This window comes from Mobula birostris, chromosome 9 (assembly GCF_030028105.1).
Source record: "Mobula birostris isolate sMobBir1 chromosome 9, sMobBir1.hap1, whole genome shotgun sequence".
Taxonomy (NCBI): Eukaryota; Metazoa; Chordata; class Chondrichthyes; order Myliobatiformes; family Myliobatidae; genus Mobula; species Mobula birostris.
In genome coordinates, this window is record NC_092378.1 from 123,777,563 (window position 1) to 123,803,512 (window position 25,950).

Below are 25,950 nucleotides of genomic sequence, written 5' to 3' on the forward strand. Positions count from 1 at the left end.
TTGGATTAAACTCCATCTGCCACTTCTCTGCCTTTATCTATAGCTGGTTGATATCCTGCTATACTCTTTTTCAGAGCTTCACAGGATGCATAACACTACAAATCTTGCCAATTGACCTTTCTGCATTTACATCCAAATCATTGACATACAGTGGATTCTGATTAATTGGGACGCATCAGGACCAGTACATTTTGGTCCAATTTAGCAGCTGTCCCAAACAGCCGAATTTCATGGAAATAAAAAAAAAGTATCAAAAAGTCAAACTACCTTTTAACTGAGTAATAATTTATGTATTAAGTGAAATACAAAACAAATTAGAACACTACAGATACCTCTACAGTACTATAAAACTGTACTAGTTCCTCATAATTATCGACAAATGATTTCATCTGCTGTGTTCTTTTGATTGACCGTAAATGAACAAGATCACGTAGACACTTATTGCAGATAATGGACTGCCTTTCTACAGTGCATTAGCCAATTGAGATCCTCCAAATCTTCATTTTCATTATAATAGTCAAGATTATTGTCAATACTTTTATAATTCCTAGCCTGCTGAAGTAGTGAAATCATTCCATTTTCACTCCCAGCCATTTCTGGCATCTCCAAGCCAGAATGCTGGAAACCGCAGTAAGTAAAACAGTTTAAATTACCTTATTGTTTATTTCTCAGCAACTATCAGTGACAAAAATCACTGCTTCTTGAGCACAAACATATGAAAATGATGCTATTTAAAAACTGATTGCCCTCAGCATGATGACCAATGGCCACTCAAGTGCATGCAAATGAGGCTACTTAGAAGCTGTTCGGCAGCAGTCTCCCGGCCCAATGAAGCAGCATATTGTCCTAATTAAATGAAGGGAATCCCAGGTACTTTCTTGGTTCAGTTTTTGTTGTTGAAGAGTTGTCCAAAATAAATGGCTGCCTGATTAACTATTGGCCCAGCTAGCTGGAATCCACTGCATATCACAAATAACAGAGCTCCTAGCAATGATCCTTGAAGAACATCATTGGTCATGGACCTCCACAGAATAACAGACTTCTACCCCTACTTTCTATCTTGTTTAAACAATCTTTTACCAAATCCAAACTTCCATGTCCATCCTTAGATCCCATGTACCTTTATCTTCTGAATCAACCTACCATAGGGAGCTTTATCAAAGCCTTTCTAAAGTCCACTAATATCCACTCTTACCCTCATCAAGCTCCTTTGACACCTCCTCAAAAAACTCACATAATTTTGTAATGTAAGATGTGCCCTGCACTAAGCCATCTTGACTGCTCCTAAATAGACCATGCTTTTCCAAATGTCGATAAATCCTATCCCTCAGTATCCTCCCCAGTAGCTTTCCTACCACTGAAGTGAGGCACACTGATTTATGTCACAATTTAATATCACAATTTCCTTTCTCAAAAAAAAGGCACACTCTAGTCCTCCTAGACCTCACCTAATGCTGGTGAAGACAAATCAGTTTCTTGTCAAACCCAAGCAACCTCCTCTCAAGCTTCTTTCTCTACTCAGAGCTACACAGCAGTGGTCCCCAAAGCATGTGCTACCGGGCCGCGAGGAAATGATATGATACGCTATGAGTCAGCTGCACCTTTCCTCATTCCCTGTCATGCACTGTTGAACTTGAACACCACCCGCCCTCCCCGTCAGCCGGTCCGCAAGAAAATTGTCAATATTAAACCGGTCCGCGTTGCATAAAAGGCTGGGGACCCCTGCTATACACAGTCAGCCCCTGGGGACATCCATCTTATCCACCTGCCACTCTCTGTAAGGGGTTTAAATGCTCTCCCCATGACTATGTGGATTTCCTCTGAGTGTTCCATTTTCCTTCCACGTTCCAAAGATGTATGGGTTAGTTCGATAATGGGGCTGTAGCATGCTGTATCTCTAAGTTAATAAATAAACATCATGCTGCAGTCTTTCACCATTTAAATAATAATTTGATCTTCTATTTTTCCTTTCAAAGTGGATGACCTCATATTCACCAACATTGTACTCCATCTACCATGTCCTTGCCCATTCACATAACCTCTCTGCAGACTCTCCACATCCTTTGCATAATTTACTTTTCCACTCAATTTAGTGTCATCAGCAAAATTAGATACACTACATTCAGTTTCCTCTTCCAGTTTATTTTACTCCCTTTTAATTCCTGAGTAAATATAGGACCTCTCAGGTTACCTAAGGTTCTCTTACCTTACCATTCTTGTCTTCACTCCTTACTGGAAAATGCTAAAGTTAATCTCTGCTTGACCAGTTTTTAAGCACTCCCACGTATCCACACCAGCAGCTCCTAGTCAATAACCCTTAGTTCCTGTCCTATCCTATATTTGCACTCCCCCAGTTTAATACCTTCTTCATTTTATCCTTGCCTACAACTACCTTAAAACATAATGAGTTGCAGTCAGTATTCCCAAAATGTTCACCCACCATTAGATCTGTCACCTGGCTTGGCTCATTTCTCAAAACTAGGTCCAATATCTCCTCTCCTCTAGCTGAATTCTTCTCAGATGAAGTGAAGAAATCACACCTTGTCTACACTTCTTATATTAAGGAAGCTGCAGTCAATCCTAGGAAGTTAGATTTTCACTATGATAACCCTATAGTTTCTGCACCTTTCAGTAATCTGTCTACATATTTTCCTCCACTTTCAGTGGCTGTTAAGGGGCCTTATAGTATACTCCAATCAGTGCAATTGTGTCCATTGTATCCCTGAGCAATACCACAATGGATGAGCACTCCAGAATATCCCTTCCAAGTACTGCTGTGACATTCTCCCTTATCAGCAGTGCAAACCCTATCACATCTAAAACAGCAAAACCAGATGTGTTGAACTGCTAGTCCTGTCCCTTACAAAACCAGGTCTCTATAATAGCAACAATCTTGAATCTTAGTTCATCTCCTTATCCATAATGCTCCATGTTGCAATAAACACATTTCAGCCCATTAGCCCCACTGTGTTTATGTCTGTCCCTTGTTGTCCTTCCAGTCAGGATTACTTGTCATTGCACCTTTCTTGTCCTCAGCCCTACCACTAGTTGCTCTTGTACTGTAATTGCCACTCTGCCCCATCTCTTTAATTTAAACCATTCTGAGTAGTACTAGCAAATCACCCATGAGGATTTTGGTTGCCCTCCAGTTTGGATGCAAATCATCTTGTTTGTACAGGTCCCACCTGCCTGGAAGAGAGTCCAATGATCAATAAATCTGAAGCCTTCCCTCTTTCACCAGCTCCTTAACTATGTGTTGAATTGCACACTGTGCAAAACAGGGCAGCCGGGTGGAGAAACATCTCTACCAAAGAAGGTGTAAGGTGCTCCTTTTCTCCCCTTGCCTACAGGTCACTCTTGGGCAAAACGTAGCCCACTGATCAGGTTATGTGGAGCCATGGGAAAAGGTGTTGGATGGTCATATGAGCAACTGGTGCATATAACAAGTCCTGGTTATGCGACCACTGATGCCAGGCAGACAATCTCTGAAGAGTATTGATATTGGCTGGGGCACCCACCTTGTAAGGACACTGCCCAGAAGAAGACATTGGAAAACCACTTGTGTAGAGTTTGCCAAGAACAATCATGGCCATAGACCATCATCACCAGCGTCATATAACATGACACATAATGATGATGATGACTGTGTAAAGGTCTTAGGCACATACTGTACGTATAGCTAGGGTGTCTAAGATGTTTTGCACAGTACTGTATGTATCTATTTCTCACCTTTCTAGCATGTGGCATGGGTAGTAATCCTGAAGTTCCGCTTTCTAACTTTTCTACATAGCTCCAAAAATCCCTCGGCAGGATCCCATCCCTGCTCTTGTCTACATTATTGGTACTTATATGAACCATGTCCTCTCGCAACTCAACCACATCACCCCGTTCCCCCCCCCCCGCCCCATCATTCAGAATATCCAATACCTACTGTCAGAAATACTTAACACTTGCATCAGGGAGGCAACACACCATCCTGGTGTTTCAACTGCGGCCACAGAAAAACCTACCTGCATCTCTTACCACCAAGTCCCCAGTCACTATCACTCGGCCTGAAGGGGTATACCTGTTACTGAAGGTAATGGCCACAGCAGAACACTGCCCTGTCTGCTTATTCACTTTACTTATCCTGGTGTTCACCCATCTTTCTGTAGCCTGCACCCAAGGTGTGTCCAAAGCTCTCATTTTTCCTCCTTATGTATGTGAAGGATGCAAGAAGTAAAGTCAATTCAGTTCAATTCTGTGATATCCTCAGAATCCTGGATAATTCAATTTCAGCTCCACTTCCTTGATCTAGTCTGTCAGGAGCCATAACTGGGTGCAGCATCCTACAGATGTAGTCATCAGGGAGATTATGCGGTTCCTGACTTCTCTCGTCTTACAGGGGGTGTACTGTTCTGCCCTGACTCTCATTTTACCTCCACTGTCAAGAGTCTCAGATTAACAGGAAAATAAAAACCTAACCTGGTTCTAACCTATGCCTCCTAATTGAAACCTTTCGAGCCAGAGCCTTAGTTCCCAATCCTTACTTTGGCCCATTTTAACAGTGGCTGCTCCAAACTGGCTATTGAAGATTTGTGTCATGAAGACTGGCTAATGATTGTGACTCTCATATCTATATGCATCATTTGTTACAATCAGCAATGTGAAAAACCAGCCTAGGATTTTACCAAATGGGGAAGCTCGTTAGTCTCTGTTAGGTTGCTATCATCAGCAGCAAATAATGATTCGCACATCCTCTATCTGGTTACACGGAGTGGTTTAGAGGTGTAATTGTTGAAAACAATGATCAACTTCACTGTCATTGGAAGACAAAGAAGCTAGCTCCAGCTGGTAGGAGATCTTTCCTAAACAATTACATTAAAAATCAGAGCCTCCTCAGCTGAAGGGTTAAACCTGCAGTCTGTCCTGCAATGTAGTTCTGGCTAGCCGTTCTTCTGTTCTTTTTCTGCAACTATCTTTTCAATACACCCTACTGTTGGCGCTCTCCTCCGGCTTTAATCTGACAAGAGTGCCGTGTGAACAACATCATCACCTAATTCGCCTTTATCCAACCAAGAACATTTAAACTATAATCCAAATCAAGTGCACGGCCCATTATGGATCTCCGGGTCGCCCAGTTTTCCTTGGATTGGGCCTCCTTTTCTTTAATAACTGCAATTATGTTACAATACAGTATATGTTTCTCATGTTGAGGTTACTGACCTCTGTGAATCCAACCTGGACTAGTTCAAATAATACCTTCAACCTAATTGCATCACAGGATTTCAAATTATATTTAATCACAAGCATGCTATCTCACCTTTGACTTTTTGCTCTTCATATCTGCAGCAGACAAGATGTGCAGGTTGGGGTAGGAATGACATTCTCACCATTTTAACCACTTGCTTGACAGTTGTCTGCCTGTTGTTAGAAGGGAGGTTAAAATCAAGTCCGTTCTTTCACTAAACATGATAAATCTGCCTTCAGTTTATTAATTCAGTGCTATCATAAGCATTCTTGTGTACAATTTGTTATGCACATTATTCATTTTGAGATTTATTGGCTGTGGGGGAGGGTTAGATGAAATATAGCAAGTAATATGCATAGAACCAGAAGATTATGATCTTGAAAAATGCAAGAAATGTTGGCACCTCTATAATTTTCTTAATCTTCGAAACAGATCATCCTTGGACGATTTGCTAAATATGACTTGTTTGGCTTGACTGCAGTGAATAGAAACATTTTACATTCGATATAAAACTGCAGATGTTTTCGAATTTGTCTTATTCAAATGTTAAAATGTCTGATACCAAAAGGCATGCATTTAAGGTCAGAGGGGTAATTTAAAAGGAGCTGTGAGGGCACGTTTTTTACTCAGAGAGTGGTGGGTGCCTGGAATGCACTGCCTGGGGTGTTGCTAAAGGCAGATACATTAGGGACATTTAAGGGATGTTTAAGGCACATGAATGTAAGGAAAATGGAAGGATATGGGCATTGTGTAGACAGAAGAGATTAGCTGGCCATTTGATTACTAATTTAATTGGTTCGGCATAACACTGTGGGTCAAAGGGCTTGTTCCTGTTGTGTTTTTTTTCCCATGTGATATTGAGGGCACTGCCTAGGCCCATGTTTAGTGCCATCCCTACTTGCTCCTGAATCCAGTGACACTCTAGGTCATTTTTCAAAGGACATTATGGGTTAATATCAGTGATGGGTCTGGAGTTACATATAGGCCAACATTTATACCCAGACCACTGGCACAACATGATTGCAGTGTGTATCATACAAAATACACTGTAGTCATTTGCTATGGTACTCAGACACCACCTTCCAAATCTGCCACCGTCACTAATCAGAAGGAATTGATCAGTAGGAGTAGTTTGTGGAACTCCTGATCAAACAATTCGGTTTGAGTATATTCACAACAGAGAAAGTAGCAGCTGAGGAAGCTGGGTCATCAATTTGTTCTTAAGGGGAATTGGACGTGGGCATTAAATGCTGACCTTGCTGGTGATGCTAGAGGGTTAAACAGGTATAGAAGGAGAAAGGCTAAGAGTGGCCCTGATTCTAGGAAAGGGCCATTTGAAAACATTGAAACTATGGTCAGGATTAAGGATGCAGATTGTTTGCATTGAGAAAAATTACTGATTCTTTGCTAGTAATGGAAAAATTGCATTTATTATTTTCTGCTATGCAAGTTTCACTTCATTTTTGCTGGTGGACATTTCTTTTAAAGTTTGCACCAAAGATTCCAGGGCAAAGGCAGGGGAATGGAGTTAAGAGGGAACATAAATCAGCCATAATGGAATGGGAGAGCACACTCAATGGGCCAAATGGCTTAATTCTGCTCCTATGTCTAATGGACTTATGGTCTTAAAAGAGAATATAAGAATAAACTTGTTTTACTTTTCTGGAAAGGAATGGTTACAGAGATATTTTGTAAACTACATAAATTCCCAGTGGTAAATAAAAAGCAACAAGCCATAAAACCGAAAAATATTTCTTCATTTTGGAGAAGGAAGAACATATTGATTATTTAATTGCCTATTTCTGAATGCATGAGGAAGAGCTGAAAATGGATTTCATTCTAGTCTTTTAAACAATTATTTCCAAAATGAACCGTATTAATTCAGCTCCCTATAATGTTGCTCAATTTACGCTATTTCCCAAAGCCAGAGTTATGTTCCATCTCTTTCTACTAACTCTGTGAAATGCCTAGATCTAAGCATATAGCACAAAAGGTTGTTTTGCTTGTTTAGTGTTGCAATGAAAATGCCAGTTGCAGGAAGGAGCTGTGTACGTACATCTACTGATGCTTCTGGACACATTTTCAGTGATGTTCCTGGAATCATCGGGTGTTTCGGGTCTTTCATCATCATACAACCTCCTCCAGGTGACCTAGCCAGGGCTGATCAGACCCCAGCTTGTGTCCAGATGGCTAGCTACTTATGACTCCATGGCTCCCCTCTTTTGAGCCACAGCCATCTTGAGGCACTCTCTGCTGCATCAATGATATTGCGGATGGCTCTCCTCTTCCTCTCTCCCGCGATGCCCAAATTTCTGAAGGCTCTAACTAAGGAATGGGCTGCAAATCCCCTACAACCAACCTCCACTGGGAGACACCTCGCTCTCCATCCAGCCTGCTGACAGATGCTGACCAGTCCTGCGTACCTGGAGATCTTCCTTTCAAAGGCCTCTTCCAAGCTATCTTCCCATGGGACTGTCAGCTCCAGCATCACCACTTGCTCAATAGACTCAGACACTAGGACAATGTCTGGTCGCAGGGTGGTGACTGCCTGCGATATGGTTGGGGAACTTCAGCTGCCCTTCGAGGTCCACCAACAGCTGCCAGTCCCTTGCAGAGGTCAGAATGCCTGCAGATGTTCTTTTGGCAGGTATTGGCTGCTCCCCAGCTCTGACAAAGGCAATGGTCTGCTTGGAGGGTCGGGACCACTTCGCCCACTTAACTCCTGCACTGATGGCTTCAGCGATGGTCTTCAGGAACTGATCATGCCTCCACCTGTACTGTCCGTCACCAAGTGCCCTTGCACAGCTGCTGAGGATGTGCTCCAGGGTTCCTCGCTTGGAGCACAGTGGGCACGCAGATGACTCTGCCTTGCCCCATGTGTGCAGATTTCATGGGCTTGGAAGCACATCGTACACTGCCTGGATGAGAAATTGGATGTGGTGTGGTTCAGCTTTCTAAAGATCAGCCCAGGTCACTTTCCTCTCAACCATATTCTCTCATCTTGTCCAAGCTCCCTGTTGCTTCATTCCCACTGCCTTGCAAGCTCTCGTCTCCTCCACTACTGCTCTCATCTTCTCCTGAACTAGATGACACCTTTCCTTCCCTCTGGTGTCCATTTGGGGAGTTGGAAAGGATCCTAGCCCAGCTCGGCCTCGTGTGACCACTCCCACCAGCCTCCTGTGACGCAGCCTCGCCACTGCCTCCTGAACTGCTTCCTCTGCCCTCCACTTCGCCAGTCCTCACTTGGATCCCTGCTCTAGCCACCTTCAGGTCACTTGAGTCCCTATACTGTAGCACTTCTCTGGGTCTTGTTACCTTGAATTCTTGAAGTTTTATACTAGTATGGTTGGGACATCTTTAATGAGGCTGAAGTTAAATTAGTCTGCAAAGACAGAGATAGAAGATGCTTTGCTTTGCTAAGCTTGACCAGTAAGCATTTGCTGCAATGAGTGAATGAGTGACTGTGATGCTTACAAAATTTGCATGACTGCTCATGCTCAAAGTGTTGGCTCTTCAAACAATGCAGTGCAAAAATCCAATATCTTGACTAAATCATGTCAATTCCAACTGTGGTGAAACCATGCTTAATTTACAGTGACTATACAATCCTTGTGAACGCATAAGGCTCTGGCTACAGTAACAAAGCTCATTCTCTTCCTATTGTAAAAGTGTAATTTTTTGTAGCGTAAATTAATTGTTAGCATATACAAGCAGGAAACGTTCCTCAGACAATGCACAGCTATTGAGCACTGTTTCAAACAAAACTATGTAAGCCAAATTAAAAATCTAGATTTACATTGCAATTTGGATATTACTAAGTGTTTTTTTGACAGTGTTCTTGTCATTTGCACATTTATTTGAACCGGAGTATATCTTACTCAATATATTGTTTTCATTGTTGCCTATGAATTCCAGTCGAGGTTTCCTCGAACCTGTGCTAATATAAAGGATACTCTCTTCTAATGATTTAAGAACTATAACTAGACAAATTGCTCGAAAATTTCTAGAGGATGTACATCTATGCCAGAAGACCTAAGTAGTTGGCAGAGAATCAGGGAACTTTCATAAAAAAAAAACTGCTATATATTTTTATATATAATGTAAGAATTCATTCTCATGCACCAAATAATAAGATTGTAATGCATGCAATAATATAACACTTTATCACAGCTGAAAGTCTACCCGTAAATTATCTTTGAAATGAGGCAACTGCTGTATAGGTAATTGTGAAATGTGAGGTGTCAAACCAACAATTCTGTGGACCTCTGCTGTACTAATACTTCTCTCTCTGACTTTAAGTACAATTTATGTGCATCAGCTCTGTGTCATGTTAAATGAAGATTTTAACATTAGTATATGTTCAGAAAAATTTGGAAAGACACGGTAAATTGTGAGCGAATGCTTCCTCTTGCAACATTTGGATAATTCTTACAAGGAGCTTATCGTCAGTCTTTGCATTTCAGAGTTTACTGAGAAATTTTACATTCATTTGCAGCTCCAGCATTTTACAGTTCCAATCATTTCTGATCAGCTCACACTTTTGCATTGACTTGCAACATGAAGTACTTTCAATCTGAGTCTGAATTTCTCTGAAATAAAAGTGTAAAATCTGAAATCACTTTCTACTAAAATGTGCCTGCCATTTGGAGTTTGGATTAGAATAGCTATCATGTCTCTGGCCCAACAGGTCAAGAACAAGATTTTAAATTTTAACAGGAACCAGTGCCAATTTTAAAATGTACTTGTAAATTCATTTATTCAAGTTTTAGTATCAGGGCACCATGATAAGGCTAACATTTAATCGCCATCTCTAATTGCCTTGAGAAGATGGTAGAGAGCAAACCTCTTGTATCACTTCTGCTTTCTGGTGAAGGTATTCTCACAGTGCTAGTAAATAGGGAGAAGGACTGTGACAGAGTGCCAGTATATTTCCAAGTCAAGATGGTGTGTGGGTTGAACGGGCGTCCCCATGACCTCCCTTCCCTTGTCCTTCGTGGTGGTGCTTGTGGTGTGTTTGTGAGGTGATGTAGGCAAATAACAGAGGGCATATTGTGGATACCACACACAGCAGTCACTGTTTACTGGAATGTTTGATAGGGTACCAGTCTTTGTCTTGGGTGGTGCTAAACTTCCTTGAGCTTAGTTGGAGCTGTATAGCTCCAGGTAAGTGGAGAATATTACATCATGAACCAAAACCACATCTTGTGACTTTGAGCAACACACATCAAAGTTGCTGGTGAACGCAGCAGGCCTTGTGACTTTGAAAAGGTTTTGGTGTATTGAGTCAAGTTAAGTCAAATTTATTGTCATATTCACAAGTGCTATGGAAAGCTTACATGCAGCAGTGTCAGAGACACATAACATCATACAAGAAGTTTTACAAGAAAAACATAAATTAAAAATGAATTTATGTTATTATATAAAATTCATAAGAAAGAACACTATTAAAAGGAAGTTTGTTGTAGTGCAAAGTGGTCAAAGTGGGCCTATTGTTACTGTACTGAAGTAGTGATTTGATAGTACAGGTTGTTCCAGGAACTGAATGACTGAAAGGAAGTAGCTGTCCTTTATCCTGGTGTCATGGGACTCTAGGCTTCTGTACCTCCTGTCCATTGGTAGCTGCAAGAAAATGGCACGGCCCAGACGGTGGGATCTTTGATAACAAATGCTGCTTTTCTGAGATACTGTCAATGGTGATGAAGAAAGTGGCAGTGATGAACTGGGATGAGGCCATTTCTCTCTGTAACTTCTTACATTCCTGCACATTCAAATTATTGAGCCAGCCAATGATGCAGCCAATCCAGATCATTTCAACAGCACATCTCTCGTTAGTGTGTTTGGTGACATTCTGCACCTCCTTAACCTTCCCAGAAAGTAGAGATATTGGAGTTCTTTCCTTATGAGATAATTGCCACAGTATACCTGGAAACCGTCTATCTCTTGTCGCCACCCTCAAGTCAGTTATGTGGTTGATCCAGCTATGTTTATGGTCAATTCTGACCCAGTGAAGGTTCCAGGCTAAGCTGGGGCCTGAGATTTGTTGTTAATAAGCAGGACAGAAGGTGTGTGAAGTGTCGTACTGTAAGCATATCAATAACATGGATCTTCAATGGTAATGTCATCAACTGTTGAGTAAAATTCTTTATTGGTTTTGTGCTCAATCAGTGTACAATGCACTTCAATGGGAATATGTCCTCCGATGGGTGGAGCTCAGCAGTATAATATGTCAGCCTCCTCAGGCTCTAAACTTGTAACTTGAACAGCTGGTATGTGACTCTTTTCATTGGTAATGTGCACATTGTTTTAAGTCAAGCACTACAGTATTAATGTTCAGTTAGGTAAATAGATAGATGCTTTATTGATCCCAAAGGAAATTACAGTGTCAAAGTAGCATTACAAGCGCACAAATATACAAATATTATAAGAGAAGTAAGCAAGAATAAAAAATAAGTTACCTCAAAGTGTCTGACTGGAGGGGGTCATCACTTCCCTGGCTATAGGTTGATTCATTATAGAGCCTAATGGCCGAGGGTAAGAATGACCTCACACAGGGCTCTTTGAAACTGTGCATTTGGCTTAGTCTATTACTAAAAATGCTCCTCTGTTCAGCCAAGATGGCATGCAGAGTGTGAGAAATATTGTCCAGATTTGCCAGGATTTTGCGTCGGTCCTTTGTTCCACCGTAGACTCCAGTGCGTCCAGTTTGACGCCTATAACAGAACCAGCCTTTCTATCAGTTTATTGAGCCTGTTGGCATCACTTGTGTTGACGCCAATGACTCAGCACACCACCGCATAGAAGATTGTACTGGCAGCAACAGACTGGTAGAACATGTGAAGGAGAGGCCTGCATACTTCAAAGGACCTCAATCTCCTCAGGAACTAGAGGTTAGTGGGTGAGATTCAATAGTGTTAATACCCACAAATGGTGAGTGAGAGTTTTCACTGACTAAATAGGAAACCAGCGAAGGATTCTCCATGCTGCAAGTCAGTTTGAAACAAAAGTGCTGAAAATAGAGCAGAAAAAAGAAAAGGAGAGAACAAAAGATAATAAAATGAGATTGTTGCTTTTAGCATACCATTATCTACTGGGATATTGATCATGGGTAAGTATTGCTGTGTTCTTTATATTCATACGTACCGTGGGTTACTAATAAAGAACCACCTTCTGGAAGAAATAGAACTTCTGTTTAACAACAACCACAACGTTTTTACAATACCGTGTTTCTCGATCTTTCTATCATTCCTGTGCATACTCAGAACTCTCTCCAATCATGTTCTTACACGTCATATTACCACATCTTCCTTTCCTTAAAAAGAAAAACAATTAGCAATGTTGACCATAGCAAATGCATAATTTAACATGTCTCTATCAGTCTCTCTGGGGGTTTATGAACACGAGTAGACCTTCCAAGTGGTTCACACAGTTCTTGTGTTTCGTTGTTATTTCCATGTTTTGTCTGGTCTGCATCAGTTAAGTGAAAATCTGAAGTTGGCTCTTTCTTAAGGTCTTTGCAATTTCTTCTTAACACCGCTCCTTCTTCTGTTTGGACCATGTATGATCTGGGTTGTACTTCTTCAAGTACTGTAGCTTTCTGTGTCCATGTGTTCATTTTGTCTTGTATCCTTGGTGCAGTTCAGGTAATGGACGAGAACATCTGTCAAAGTATGTTTTCTGTTTTGCTTTGTGTTCATCTTTCCATCCTTTCACTTGTTCACCTCCCTCTGTTCTCAGAAAGCTCTCATCTGTTGGCAGATGGGATCTCAAACGGCGTCCCATCAAGAGCTGAGCAGGTGAAAATCCACATTCAAGTGGAGTACTGCGATAGGTTAACAAACCTTTATAAAAATCACCTCCACTATCTTTTGCTTTCTTGATAATTCCTACCGACTTCTCAACTAATCCATTGGACTGAGGGAAAAATGAACTAGATGTTGTATGAACAGAACCCCATTCATGAGCAAAATGCCTCATACATTCACCATTGAATTTGGGACCATTCTCTGTGAAAACTTCATCAGGTAAACCATGCCTAGAAAAAACTGATTTCATGCATGTAATTATATTCTCTGCAGTTGTTCTGCTCAGACCACACAATTCAGGATACAATGAGTAGTAATCTGTTATTAATAGATAATCTTTGTTGTCAGTTACAAAAAGATCAATGCCTAACTTCTGATAAGGTCTCTGAGGACTAGGATGTGGATGCAGTGGCTACCTTAGGTTGCTAGGTTGGTATTTAAGGCATATTTGACAAGAAGACATCAATTCTGCAATTTCTTGATTCACCCTGGGCTAAAACATCACATCCTGTGCCATCCTCTTACATTTTCCAATACCTAGGTGGCCTTCATGAATTTTCCCAAATATTTCTTTTCGGAGACTTTTAGGAAACACAATTCTGCTGCCTTTGTACAATATCCCACCCACAACAGAAAGTTCTGATCTGTGGTTCCAATATTCTTGTACTTTTGACGTCCAGCCATGCTTATTATCTGGCCAGCCATCCATCACCACTTGTATTACCTGACTGAGAATTTTGTCCTTCTGTCTCAAGATGCAGCAGTTCCAACTTTTCGGGGGCAACAGGTCCAGTCTCTACGATTATATCAACAAATGCCTGAACATCAACAGCGTCCCTGTGACTGTCTTTTGTTGTTGGATCCACAGCTCTGGAAAGAGTGTCAGCCGTGTACATGAATTTTCCAGGTGTGTATGACACATTCAATGCATATCTTTGCAATTTGATCATCATTCACTGAATTCGCAAAGGATAGTTACTTAAAGGTTTGTGAAACCATGCAATCAGAGGCTTATAATCAGTTTCAACATCAATAGATTGCCCTGACACAAACTGATGAAATCTCTCGCAAGCAAGCATAATGCTGAGCAATTCTTTTTCAATTTGGGCATATCTTGTTTCTGGATCAGATAATGAATGAGATGCATATGGCACTGGTAGCCATTCCTGATCATGTTTCTGGAGTGATACTGCCCCTAAGCCTGCTTGAGATGCATCACATGAGATTTTGATGGGCCTCTCAGCATCATAGAATTTCAACACAGGTCCTTTAGTGAGCACTTTCTTGAGGTTTTGCCATGCCTTCTCCTGTTCATGATTCCAAATCCATTCGTTTTTCTTTTCTGTTAGCTGCCTCAATGGAGCAAGCTGTTCCGAAAGATTGGGTATGAATTTTCCCATGTAGTTGACCATTCCCATGAACCTTTGAACATCCTTTTTATTTTGCAGTCTTGGCATGCTCTCAATAACAGGAACCTTCAATGGATCATTGCTGATGATATCACCCACAAAGGTAAGTTCAATCACTCCTAGCTGACATTTGTCTTTATTCAACTTCAGGTTGGCCTTGTGTGTTGCCTCAAAGACTTGTCTGAGTCTGGTGCCATGCTCTTGTTTAGATGATCCCCAAACAATAATATCGTTCATGGAAGTATCCACACCCTCAATGTGCTCATATAGCATGTGAATGGTTTTATGTACAATTCAGGAGCAGATGCAATTCCAAACGGAAGCCGAAGAAAACAGTATCTGGCAAAAGGAGTGTTAAGGGTACACAACTTTGAACTCGGTTCATCTAGCTTAAGTTGCCAGAATCCAGAGGATGCATCTAATTTACTGAAGTACTTTGCATTAGCAAACTGTGACATGATTCCTTCACGAATAGGCAATTTGAAATGCTCTTTTAATGGATCGATTCAAGTCTCTTGGATCTAAGCAAATCCTCAGTTTTCCAATTTCCTCATCAACAATGTCAAGCGAATTGACCCATTCAGTCAGTTCATCAACTTCTTTATGACTCCTAGCTGTTCTATTCTATCAAGCTCTGTTTTCAGTTGATGACGTAATGCAAAAGGCACTTCTCTACACAGATGTACTACGGGTGGCACTGTGTTGTCAAATTTAATCTTGTGCTCTCCTGGAAGACAACCAAACCCTTTGAACAAGTCCTCATACTCTTTCATCAAGTCACTGTATTCTGACTCTGTGTCGCTGTCCAGGACTAAGACTCTTTTCACCAAATTTAGTCTCTCACAGGCAGATAAACCCAGTATTGACTGTACATTCTTTGGCACCACCACAAATGAAAGCGTGTGCACCGTATTTTTGTGTGATACTTTTGCCACACATGTTCCTTTAACTGGAATATCTGCACCTGAATACCCAGCCACCTTTATATTTGTCTTATGTAACTTGGTTTTTATGCATTAAACTCAGATTCTGCAAGAACATTTACTTGTGCTCCAGTATCAAGTTTAAACAGAATATTGTTTTGGTTCACTTGCAATGGAATTGTCCAGTCATTCTTACTTTGTTTGTTTTCACAAAGCACATCTATATAAAACTCCTCAAGTTCATTTTCAAGCACTGCATTTACTTGTTTTATTTTCTTTCTATTTCTGCAACAGCGTGAAAAATGATTACTCTTACTGCAGTCGTTGCATATTTTCCCATATGCTGGACACTGTTTTGGCCGATACTGCTGCCCACAGCAATCACGTAACTTTTTTCTCTCAGATGACGTCTTGCCCCCTGTCAGTTTTGTTACCATTTTATTATTTTTTCTAATATGTTTACGCTTCCTCACAGTGTCTACGTTGCAGCTCTCAATGAAAAGTTCTTATGCCTGTGACGTCATGGTTTCCAAAGCTTTGCAGAGCATCAAAGCTTTCTCCAAGTCTAAGTCTTGTTCTCTTAACAGTCTTTCTCTCAGACCATTATCCAGAATGCCACAAACAATTCTGTCTTTAATGAGAGAGTCTGTTAGTTCTCCAAGCTCGCATGTTTTACTCCGGTGCCTCAGCTTAGTAACATATTGGTCAATAGTTTCACCAGCTCTCTGCGTACATGTAAAAAATCTGTGCCACTCATACATCTCATTACGCTTTGGTATACAAAATGCTTCAAGTTTGTCCATTATCGATTTTAAATTTAAATTATCTCCATTTTCAAAAAATAAAATGATTATATACCTCAATTGCTTTGTCACCTATTACACAGAGTAGAAGCATAGCCCTTTGTTTTTTTTCGGTTTTCAATCTGCATCGATTGCCGATAAATACAATTCAAAACGTTGCTTAAATTTTCTCCAGTTCTCAGGTACGTTCCCAGACAATTCAAGTGTCAGTGGAGGCTGCAAACCTTCCATTTGTAAAACTGTTAGCAACACCAAAACAGTTCAAACTCTTTTTTCAGAAAATTATCTTCGATTCTCCCGTGTTAGGAAATGTATTATTCCTCCAGACCAACTTCTGACACCATATTGTGTTCTTTATATTCATACATACCGTGGGTTACTAATAAAGAACCATCTTCTGGAAGAAATAGAACTTTTAACTGCAACATTTTTACAACACCATGTTTCTCAATCTTTCTATCATTCCTGCGCATGCTCAGAACTCTCTCCAATCACGTTCTTACATGTCATATCACCACAAGGATCACTGATGGCTGATTTAGAGCTATGTAATAAACCATACATTACCATTCTTCATGCTAATTGGACAGAGATCAGAGGACTTGATCCTGAGTTTTGAGCTTTAAGCTGATTGTGAGTCAGTGAACAGCAACATGAGATTGATATGTATACTGTTATAGAACAGAGGAAGGCCTCAATTAAATCAATTTTATTAGCTTTCTACCTATGGTATTTTGTGTGGCATGTAAATGGTTGGAGAATGCCCCATCCTTATATTTGTATACCAGGTTTGGTCAGTGCTGCAATTACCTCCTGAGGTTTTAACTAATGAAGAATTGGTAGTAGGATGATTGGGAGTGGGGTGGGGTAGAGCCACACCTGCCCAAGAGGGTATGCCTACACTTATCATAATTGAAAGTCTTCTCCTTCTCCTCCAGTCTCAGTGCAAGGAACAAAAAACACTTTTGATTGTGCCTAGTTGGATATATTTCCGTCCAAATCCTCATTCTCACTCTACCTGTCAGGTGGTAAAGTCATTCAGGATTTAATGCCAAGCAGAACACTGAGGTCACAGGAGAAATAAGAAAATTGTGATCCTGACACCATTATCTGCTCTCATTGTTCATATATAAGGTTTGCAGCAACATTCAGCACATTAAAACCCAGACCAGTTAGCACCCAGTTGCATAAGTAATCCGTGAGATTTTACCTGCCACCCACGCAGGTGGTAAGGGTTAATATCGCCTTAGAGCTGTAATTAAATTTGATCCTACAATATTAGCCTTTCATTTTGAAGTTATAAAATATTTTAAATAAGTACCATTGCAATAATTTAATGATTATTTAAATTTTTTGCTCTGCAATATGGTGAAATGCATTATAGGTCCTAATTGTCTTTTAAAGTTGAATCACTTAGCATAGCCATGCAATAATAAGATTATCATCATTCCATCTAACAAGAAAGCCAGATGCATTATGCATTTATGCATTATCTGATAACTCCTCTGATAAGCACAAAGTATATTAAATTACATTTCTGAATTCTCTGTCACATTAAATAGGAAAATATATTTGTTAGTTGGAAATGTGGCACACCATTCTTGTCTCATTAGATTATCTTGGTGGTGTGGTGCTTCTGTATGATTTCCACTCAAATATCAATGCGGACTGGGTGAAATTAAATGATATTGTGTCAAAGATTGTATAATGCTAAAGGTGGATAATTTGCAATCATAACCACTCTCCATTAGAGTATACGATTTGCCTGTGGCATTTCCGTCCACATAAATGGCTGTCCCTCTGTTTGGTATGGCTAAGTTCCAAAAATTACATCTGCTTGAGATTGTTCATTCTATTTCATCCAAATTCTTGGATACCAAGACCACACATGTGCACACAGATTTATTTGTTTCTATAGTACCCAATTAGTTAGAGCTTAATCTGCAGCTACTACTGCTAAAATTATGTTAGAATTCATTAAAGATTCTGAATTTGAGCTAATCTAAATGGCAGTGTGGCTTCAACAGTCCCCCATCCCCCCCCCCCCGTCTCTTAACAAGGGCAGATCAAAGCCTCCATTGAAGACAATTAATAAATAAATAAGTCAGAGTATAAAATCAGACAATTGAAGAATGGCTAATTTCCTGGCAGTTGTATTGCTCTTTGTGAAGCCTGAGATGTCCTCTTCCAGTCACAGATCGATTGTAATTGGTTGTGCTGGTTGATTGTGGGGATTCACATGAGATTTTCTGTCTGGATTTATCCTCATGAAACCTGAGCACAACTTTATCTCAGCAAAACATGGCACAGTCTAATGTTCTAATAAGTGCTTACCTCAGTTATTCCCCTAAAATAAATTCCGTGCCTGCGTATTTTACTGGGTTCAACTATTGCTTCACATGCAAAATTGTAATATTGTGTAAAATGGATCCTATAATGATGACTGAAATGGGATATCTTTTCCATATGAACATACGAATCCTACAGAAACTTCCTCTGATTTGTAATGAAAATGGCTCTACCACATGCAAAATTCTTAAAGCCGACCACTTCACTTTACAAGGATTAATTTACTGGATCATATTTACGGAGGTGCCACTTGCCTGTCATTTAAGCAGTGCAGCATAACCACTGCCTGTAACATCAACTGCCTGGCAAATGCATTCATTGATTTTGTATTTATTTCTAAACCAGCAGTACTCAATTAAGCAATCTCAAGATGATTGTAGGCTGAGATGCAAATATTTTATCCTGCTGTGTCCATGTATTTAGCAATACAACCTTTGTTCACAATAGTAATGCTGAGAAAGCAATGCATTCTCATAAATTAAAAGCCATTTCCAATGATTTTTTAAATTTTTGGAATAAGATAAATTTTGTTTCCGGATGTATGCATGCTGAAGCAGCTAATTCTACCTCATATAAGTTCGTGGACCTGGAGGATCAGAGTGGGGGCTAAGGTGTTATTTAGACATAGCACTGGTCAACGTTAACGTTATGATGTAATGATGAGGCTCGAGAAACCTCTTGTAAAACAAACTTTCCATTAACAAATTTAAAATATAATTTGCAATATTGCACTCCTGATGCATTAAGACACTTGCCCGGAGTACTGCTCGGGGAATGAAGGGTCTGCAGTAAGTGATTTTCCTTCCATTAAATGTAAGGGATACAAAAATAAAGCACTAAACTTGCACTCGTGATTCTCAAGAAGCACTTACTGAAATCTCAACTCCCATTTAAGGAAGCCATAAAGCATAATCGCTCATCTAGACTCTGAATCTTCTTGAGAAGGTAAAAGAAAAAATGTAAACAAGCTGCCAGAAGTGCCATTTTCCTACACAGCAGAAAAAAGTGGAAAAAAATAGTAATTTATTGGATTCTCTATGGGCAATATAAAATTAAGTATTAATTAAATGCTATATTCATTACAGGTGCATCAGAAGAATGTGGCCATGGATCAATTAATTCAAGTAGAATCATTAGAAATAGTGGCAAAGAATGTATTCCAGACTAAGAAAGAACTATTGGGAACCAAGTGAAAATGCCATCTAAAATGGTTTAGTATCTTAATGAAGCTGAGGGCAAAGGGATATTTGGCTCTACATAGTTTTACAGAGCTCCAGAGGAATGCATCTTTTTAGAAGCAATGAAGGCATTTACTGGACTCTGTAATGCTGAAGGAAGATAGCTAAGAAGCACATTTCTGTTTTGCAGAGTTCAAGACACTGGGGACTGATTGGGAATGTTCACAATATGAAAATGTTAGCAACTCCCTGAAGCTTTGGGGAGTTGCAGACTCAAGGAGGTGGGAGAATGAGTGTATCATGATAAAAACTTGCAACCCCTGTGTAATTAACCACTTTAAGCCATTACAAAGGGCTTTATCGTCAATAAAGTAATTTTGAAGTGTACTGACTACTGTAATGTAGAAAACACAGCCAATATGTGCACAACAGTCTTCCATAATGGTAGTGCTAATACGACAGAGATAGCCTGTTTTTAGTGATAGTGATTGAGAGATGAATATTAGTGAGGAGGTAAAGAGTCTGATGCTGTTTACTGGCACTTGCTCATGTCAACATGACAGAGGATACTAGGTGTTAGTTTAACACATCATACAAAAGATGGAACCCTCGAGAGAGAGGGCCACTCCCTCAGTAATTATGCAGAGTGTCAGCCTAGAGATTTGTGCTCAAACAGCTGGAATTGGTGTGCCACCCAGAACGCAGCTGAAGCTGTTAAGCAAGTCCATGTCTAATGAAGTTGGTGGCAATTCCTTTCAATAGCGGCTCAGCTAGCCTGTGAATCTGTTGTAAAATAGTTAGACAGATTGCTGTGACACTGTGCAAGTCTTTCTGAAAACTGAAATCTAATCTGATCTTGTGTTCAGTGATTTCGATCAATCCAGTTGTGGAACTGCAATATTGGACACCAAGTTTTGTATCTTGGTGCCATCCAAAATATGTGGGAACACAATTATCTTATAATGATACTGAACTGGCTCCATAGCTGTGGCCTGCAGCCATCAGGCTGTTGGACCATCTGCAGGGCTGAACTGTCTCCATGGCTGTGGACTCATGTGTGGGACTCTGTGGTTTATGTTCTGTGTGTTATTTGTTTACTTTTTTATTGTTAGCATGATTTGTTCTTTTTTCTCATATTGGGTGCTTGATGGTCTTTGTTGTGTAGTTTTTTCATGGATTCTCGTGTTTTTCTTTGTTTTGTGGCTGCCTGCAAAAAGATGAATCTCAAGATTGTACATGATGAATTTAATTTGATAATAAATGTACTTTGAAATTTGAACTTTGAATTTTAGTACAGAAGGAGGCTATTCAGCCTGTTGGATTCATGTCAGCACTCAGCAAAGCAATATTATTAGTCCCATCCTCACTCTCCTTATTTTCTTGTACACCTCAACATATTTTTATATACAATTTGACTCCCTTTGAATATTTTGCCATTACCAAGCACCCAGAGGAAACTCAGCATCATGGAGAGGTTCTGTAAACTCTGCAAATACAGCCACTCATGTTTCGTGTGATATGCATTTATATGTATGCACAGATGCACTAAAATGCTCAATTGCAGCAGCATCACATGCACATAGCATCATATAATCAGCATTCACAAGAAAAATATAAACTAACACATTTTTTTAAGCAAGAATGAATAAAAAAACAAAGTGAGCCCCTTTTAATGTAAGGTGATCAAAGTGGTCAGAGGGTTGCTAAACTGCAGTGATTAGGGTTTTGCCAATTGGTTCGATAAAGAAATGGTTGAAAGGAAGTAGATGTTCTTGAACCTGGAGGTGTGTAACTCCTACATGGTGGTAGAAGAAGATGGCAAGGATCTTGCATGATGAATGTTAACTTCTTGAAACAGCACCTCATATAGATAGAACCAATGGTGGGGAAATATGTACCCATGATGGATTGGACAGAGATCATTACTCTCTGCAGCTTCTTACAGTCCTGTGCATTTTAATTGCCATACCAGACCAAGGAGCAACCAGTCAGGACACATTCAACAGTATATGTGTAAAAATGTATTAAAATGTTTGCTGACAAGTTGAATCTCCTAAATCTCCTCAGGAAACAAAGATACTAGTGACTTTCCTCATGATTACATCTATATACTGGACCCAGGTAGATCATCCAATAAGCTAATACTCAGGAATTAAAACCAGATGATTCTATCCACTGCCGGTCTCTAAGAGGCAGCAACACTGACTTCTATGGCATCTGGCTACCCAGAAAGAGTGGTAAGTTCTATCCAGGCTTCTGTCCTGAGCTTGTACTAAGTTCCTCCTTGGTCTTTAGCATCTAACGCAGATGTTCTAGCAACCTTTTACTGTGTGAAGCTTACCAGTTTTTTTTAAGCCTGCCTCATGTGTGCCTTTGCCTGAGACCTGCAGGGTAATTCTCCTCAGGTCTGGTGATTCATAATGAGCTGATCCTTCCTTAATGTTACTCTGCAATAAATCGGCCTGAACTGGTAAATGCGAGTTTGAAATAGAGTCATGTCTCTGCCAGCACATCTCCACAGCTTCTCCGCTCTCTGGTAGCTTCCATTATTTACTTACTTGTAATGAGCAGTCAAATTGCCACGTTGTGGGTAGGCATGGTTACACCAAATGCAGCATGCAATTCAAAACAGATTGGAGGTTGAGGAGGAATTAGACATATGGCTGGAGGATTTGGTGTGCCAATACAAGCGTCTTTTCTTTCCAGACTGGCCACCAGATACAGCCATATGTCCCAACAGTAGTGAACTCTGCATTTTCCCAACCAACTGAATGGCTCAATGGCATCTTCAGCTCCTCACCACCACTGCAGTCAGTGGTTTCCACCTGCTTTAGAAGGGCATCAATCATACTGGTGCCCAAGAACAGGGTGAGCTGCCTCAACGACAGTCACCCAGTAGAGCTCATATCTACTGTGACAAAGTGCTTTGAGAGGTTGATCATGGCTAGAATTAACTCCTGCCTGAGCAAGGACCTGAACCCATTGCAATTTGCTGACTGTCACAACTTGAGTGCAGCAGACGCTATCTCACTGGCCCTGCATTTAGCCTTGGACCACCCGAAGAACAGAAATATCTACATTAGGCTGCTGTTTATTGATTACAGCTCAAGTTTCAACATGATCAACATCATCATTACCTCAGTGCTAATCAATAAGTTTCAAAACCTGGGCTTCTGTAACTGGATCCTTGACTTCCTCGTTTGGAGACCACAGTCTGTATGCATCAGAAGTAACATGTCCTTGCTGACTATCAACACACCCTCACTTCAAGGATGAATGCTCAGCCCACTGCTCTACTCTCTACAATCAGCACTGTGTGGCTAGCCACAAACGCCTTCTATAAATTTGCCAGAGTCAGCACTGTTGCAAGTAGAATCTCAGAAGATGACAAGGAGTATAGGAGTGAGATAGATTGGCTGAGTGATGGCAAAACAAGAATCTTGCATTCAGTGTCGGCAAAAGCAAGGAACTGACTATGTATTTTGGGAATTGGAAGTCGTCATCGGGGGTCAGCAGTAGAAAGGTTCAGCATTTCCAAGTTCCAGAATGTCAACGTTTCAGAGGATCTACCCTGGGCCTGACATATTAATGCAATCATGAAGAAGGCATGTCAGCAGCGAAGCTTCATTAAGACTTTGAGTAGATTTGATATGCCCACAAAATGCCAGCAAATTTTTATAGAAACAGCATGGAAGCATTCTGACTATTTGCATCACCGCCTGGTATAGAGGCTCCAATGCAGGGGATTGAAAAAGATTGCAGATACTTGCAGACCCAGCCAGCTCTATCACAGGCACAAGCTTCCCTACCATTGAGGAGATCTCCAAGAGATGGTGGCTCAAGAAGGCAGTATCCATTATTAAGGATCCTTCCTGTCTAGAACATGCCCTCTTCTAATTTCTACCATCAGGGAGGAAGTACAGTAGACTGAGAATGCACACTCATTATTTTAGAAACAGATTCTTCTCCTCCGCCATCAGATTTCTGAACTGTTCATGAATGCAGGGCCTCATTATTCCTCTCTTGCACTCTTTATTTATTTTATTTTTGTTGTAACCTATAGTATGTTTTATATCTTGCAATGTACTGTTGCTACAAAGCGGCACCATAAGACCAAAAGATGAAGGAACAGAATTAGGCCATTTGCCCCATCGAATCTGCTCCACCATTTCATTATGGCTGACCCATTTTCCCTCTCAGTCCTAAACTTCTGCCTTCTCCCTGTATCCCTTCATGCCCCGACTAATCAAGAATCTATCAACCTCTGCCTTAAATATACACAAATGGCTTGGCATTCACAGCTGCCTGGGGCAACAAATTCCACAGACTTGCCACTCCCTGGCTACAAAAAATCCTCTTCAGCTCTATTCTAGAAGAAAATCCCTCTATTCTGACTCTGTATCCTCTGATCTTAAACTCCCCCACCACAGGAAACACTATCTCCAGACTCACTCTTTCAAGGCCTTTCAACATTCAATAGGTTTCAATGATGTTCCCCTTATTCTTATGACTTCCAGAGAGTAGAGGCCCAGATCCAGTAAAGCACTCCTTGTATGACAAGCCTTTCAATCCTGGAATAATTTTAGTGAACCTCTTTGAACCTGCTCCAATATCAACACTTCCTTTCTTAGGTAAGAGACCCAAAACTGCTCAAAAGTGTGGCCTCACCTGTGCTTCATAAAGGTTACGTCGTTGTTTTTATATTCTAATCTGCTCAAAATGAATGCTAACATTGGATTTGCCTTCCTCGCTACAGACTCAAGCTGCAAGTTAACCTTCAGGGAATCCTGCACTAGGTCTCCCAAGTCCCATTGCACCTCAGGTTTTTGAATTTTCTCTCCATTTAGAAAATAGTCTACACTTTCATTTCTTCTGCCAAAGTACATGACCATACACTTTCTGACACTGTATTCCATCTACCACTTCTTTGACCATTCTCCTAGTCTGTCTAAGTCCTTCTGCATCCTTTCTGCTTTGTCAAAGTTACCTGCTCCTCCACCTTTCTTTGTATTGTCCACAAATGTAGCCACAAAGTCATCAATACTATCACCAAATCATTGACATGTAACGTAAAAAGAAGTGATTTCAACACAGACCTTTTTAGAACACCGCTAGTCACTGGCAGTGAACCAGAAAACTATTCTGCACTAATCTGCTGCCAATCAATAAGGACTAGCCATACATAGTAATTATTATAATGAGCAAATGGCACAAGTTAGCATGTTGTCTTCATTAAAACCGATGGGTGTGGGTTAATTACAAATCATGATCCTTGCAACATTTAGGACTGTCTAATGTAATGTCAGTAATGTAATGTGCAGGCAGCTGGCCAGCAAGCAAGTTAAATCTGTTAAGAATACAAAGATAAATGTTCATATAGAGGAAAAGACATGATAAAAATATAAAATAAGAAACTTGTATCTCTAAAAGAAAAGAAAGAAATTATGGCCAGAATAGAAAACGGAGGAACATCACCATAAAAAGATCAGTGTCATTAATGCTAGTTAATCATTTAGTTTGAATGGTTTGCTTCCTCAGTGTGGTGACAAAGCAGAAATGGGTAAGACAGAAACACTGGCCATAGTCTTTTGAAAGTGGAGCAGTTGAAGATAAATCAAGGAAGGGGAGGACGAAAATGAGGAAAGTGTACAGCATCCAGACTGACATTAGTAATGTGAAAGTTATTTGAAACCTCTATCTGGAGCAGGATTAATTTTACTTGGAAAGACATTGACCAAAGGCAACTGTGTTAAATTCTTAGATAAAGTAAGGCTGACAATGGAGGTGTAACGAATGTACAGATATTTAGAAGACATTAACCAAAGTTCTAAAATGGAGGATTATTAATGAGGTAGAAGCTGAGAGAATTGAAGGGAAAGTAGTCGTATGGATACGAAAACAACAGGAATTCTGCAGATGCTGGAAATTCAAGCAACACACATCAAAGTTGCTGGTGAACGCAGCAGGTCAGGCAGCATCTCTAGGAAGAGGTACAGTCGACGTTTCAGGCCGAGACCCTTCGTCAGGACTAACTGAAGGAAGAGTTAGTAAGAGAATAATTAGTAATAGTTAACTGAATCTCTTACTAACTCTTCCTTCAGTTAGTCCTGATGAAGGGTCTCGGCCTGAAACGTCAACTGTACCTCTTCCTAGAGATGCTGCCTGACCTGCTGCATTCACCAGCAACTTTGATGTGTGTTGCGTATGGATACGAAATTGGGTCAGAAACTGACGGTGGTGACATATGGATGATTTT

General features: G+C 40.4%; 1 protein-coding gene across 8 annotated transcripts in view; it reads left to right on the forward strand.

Annotated features, from left to right (window-relative positions):
- The window catches only part of rbfox1 (RNA binding fox-1 homolog 1), a 412,559-nt gene that overhangs the window by 228,630 nt on the left and 157,979 nt on the right, over nucleotides 1-25,950 (forward strand). The window contains exon 1 of one of the 8 annotated variants that reach the window (XM_072268741.1): nucleotides 14,507-14,544. The exons of the other annotated variants lie outside the window; for them this stretch is intronic. Within the exon in view, the coding sequence (XP_072124842.1) occupies nucleotides 14,527-14,544 (18 nt within the window). The 5' untranslated portion in view covers nucleotides 14,507-14,526. Of the gene's footprint in view, nucleotides 1-14,506; nucleotides 14,545-25,950 lie in introns of those variants that run through there. 8 annotated transcript variants of the gene reach the window in all.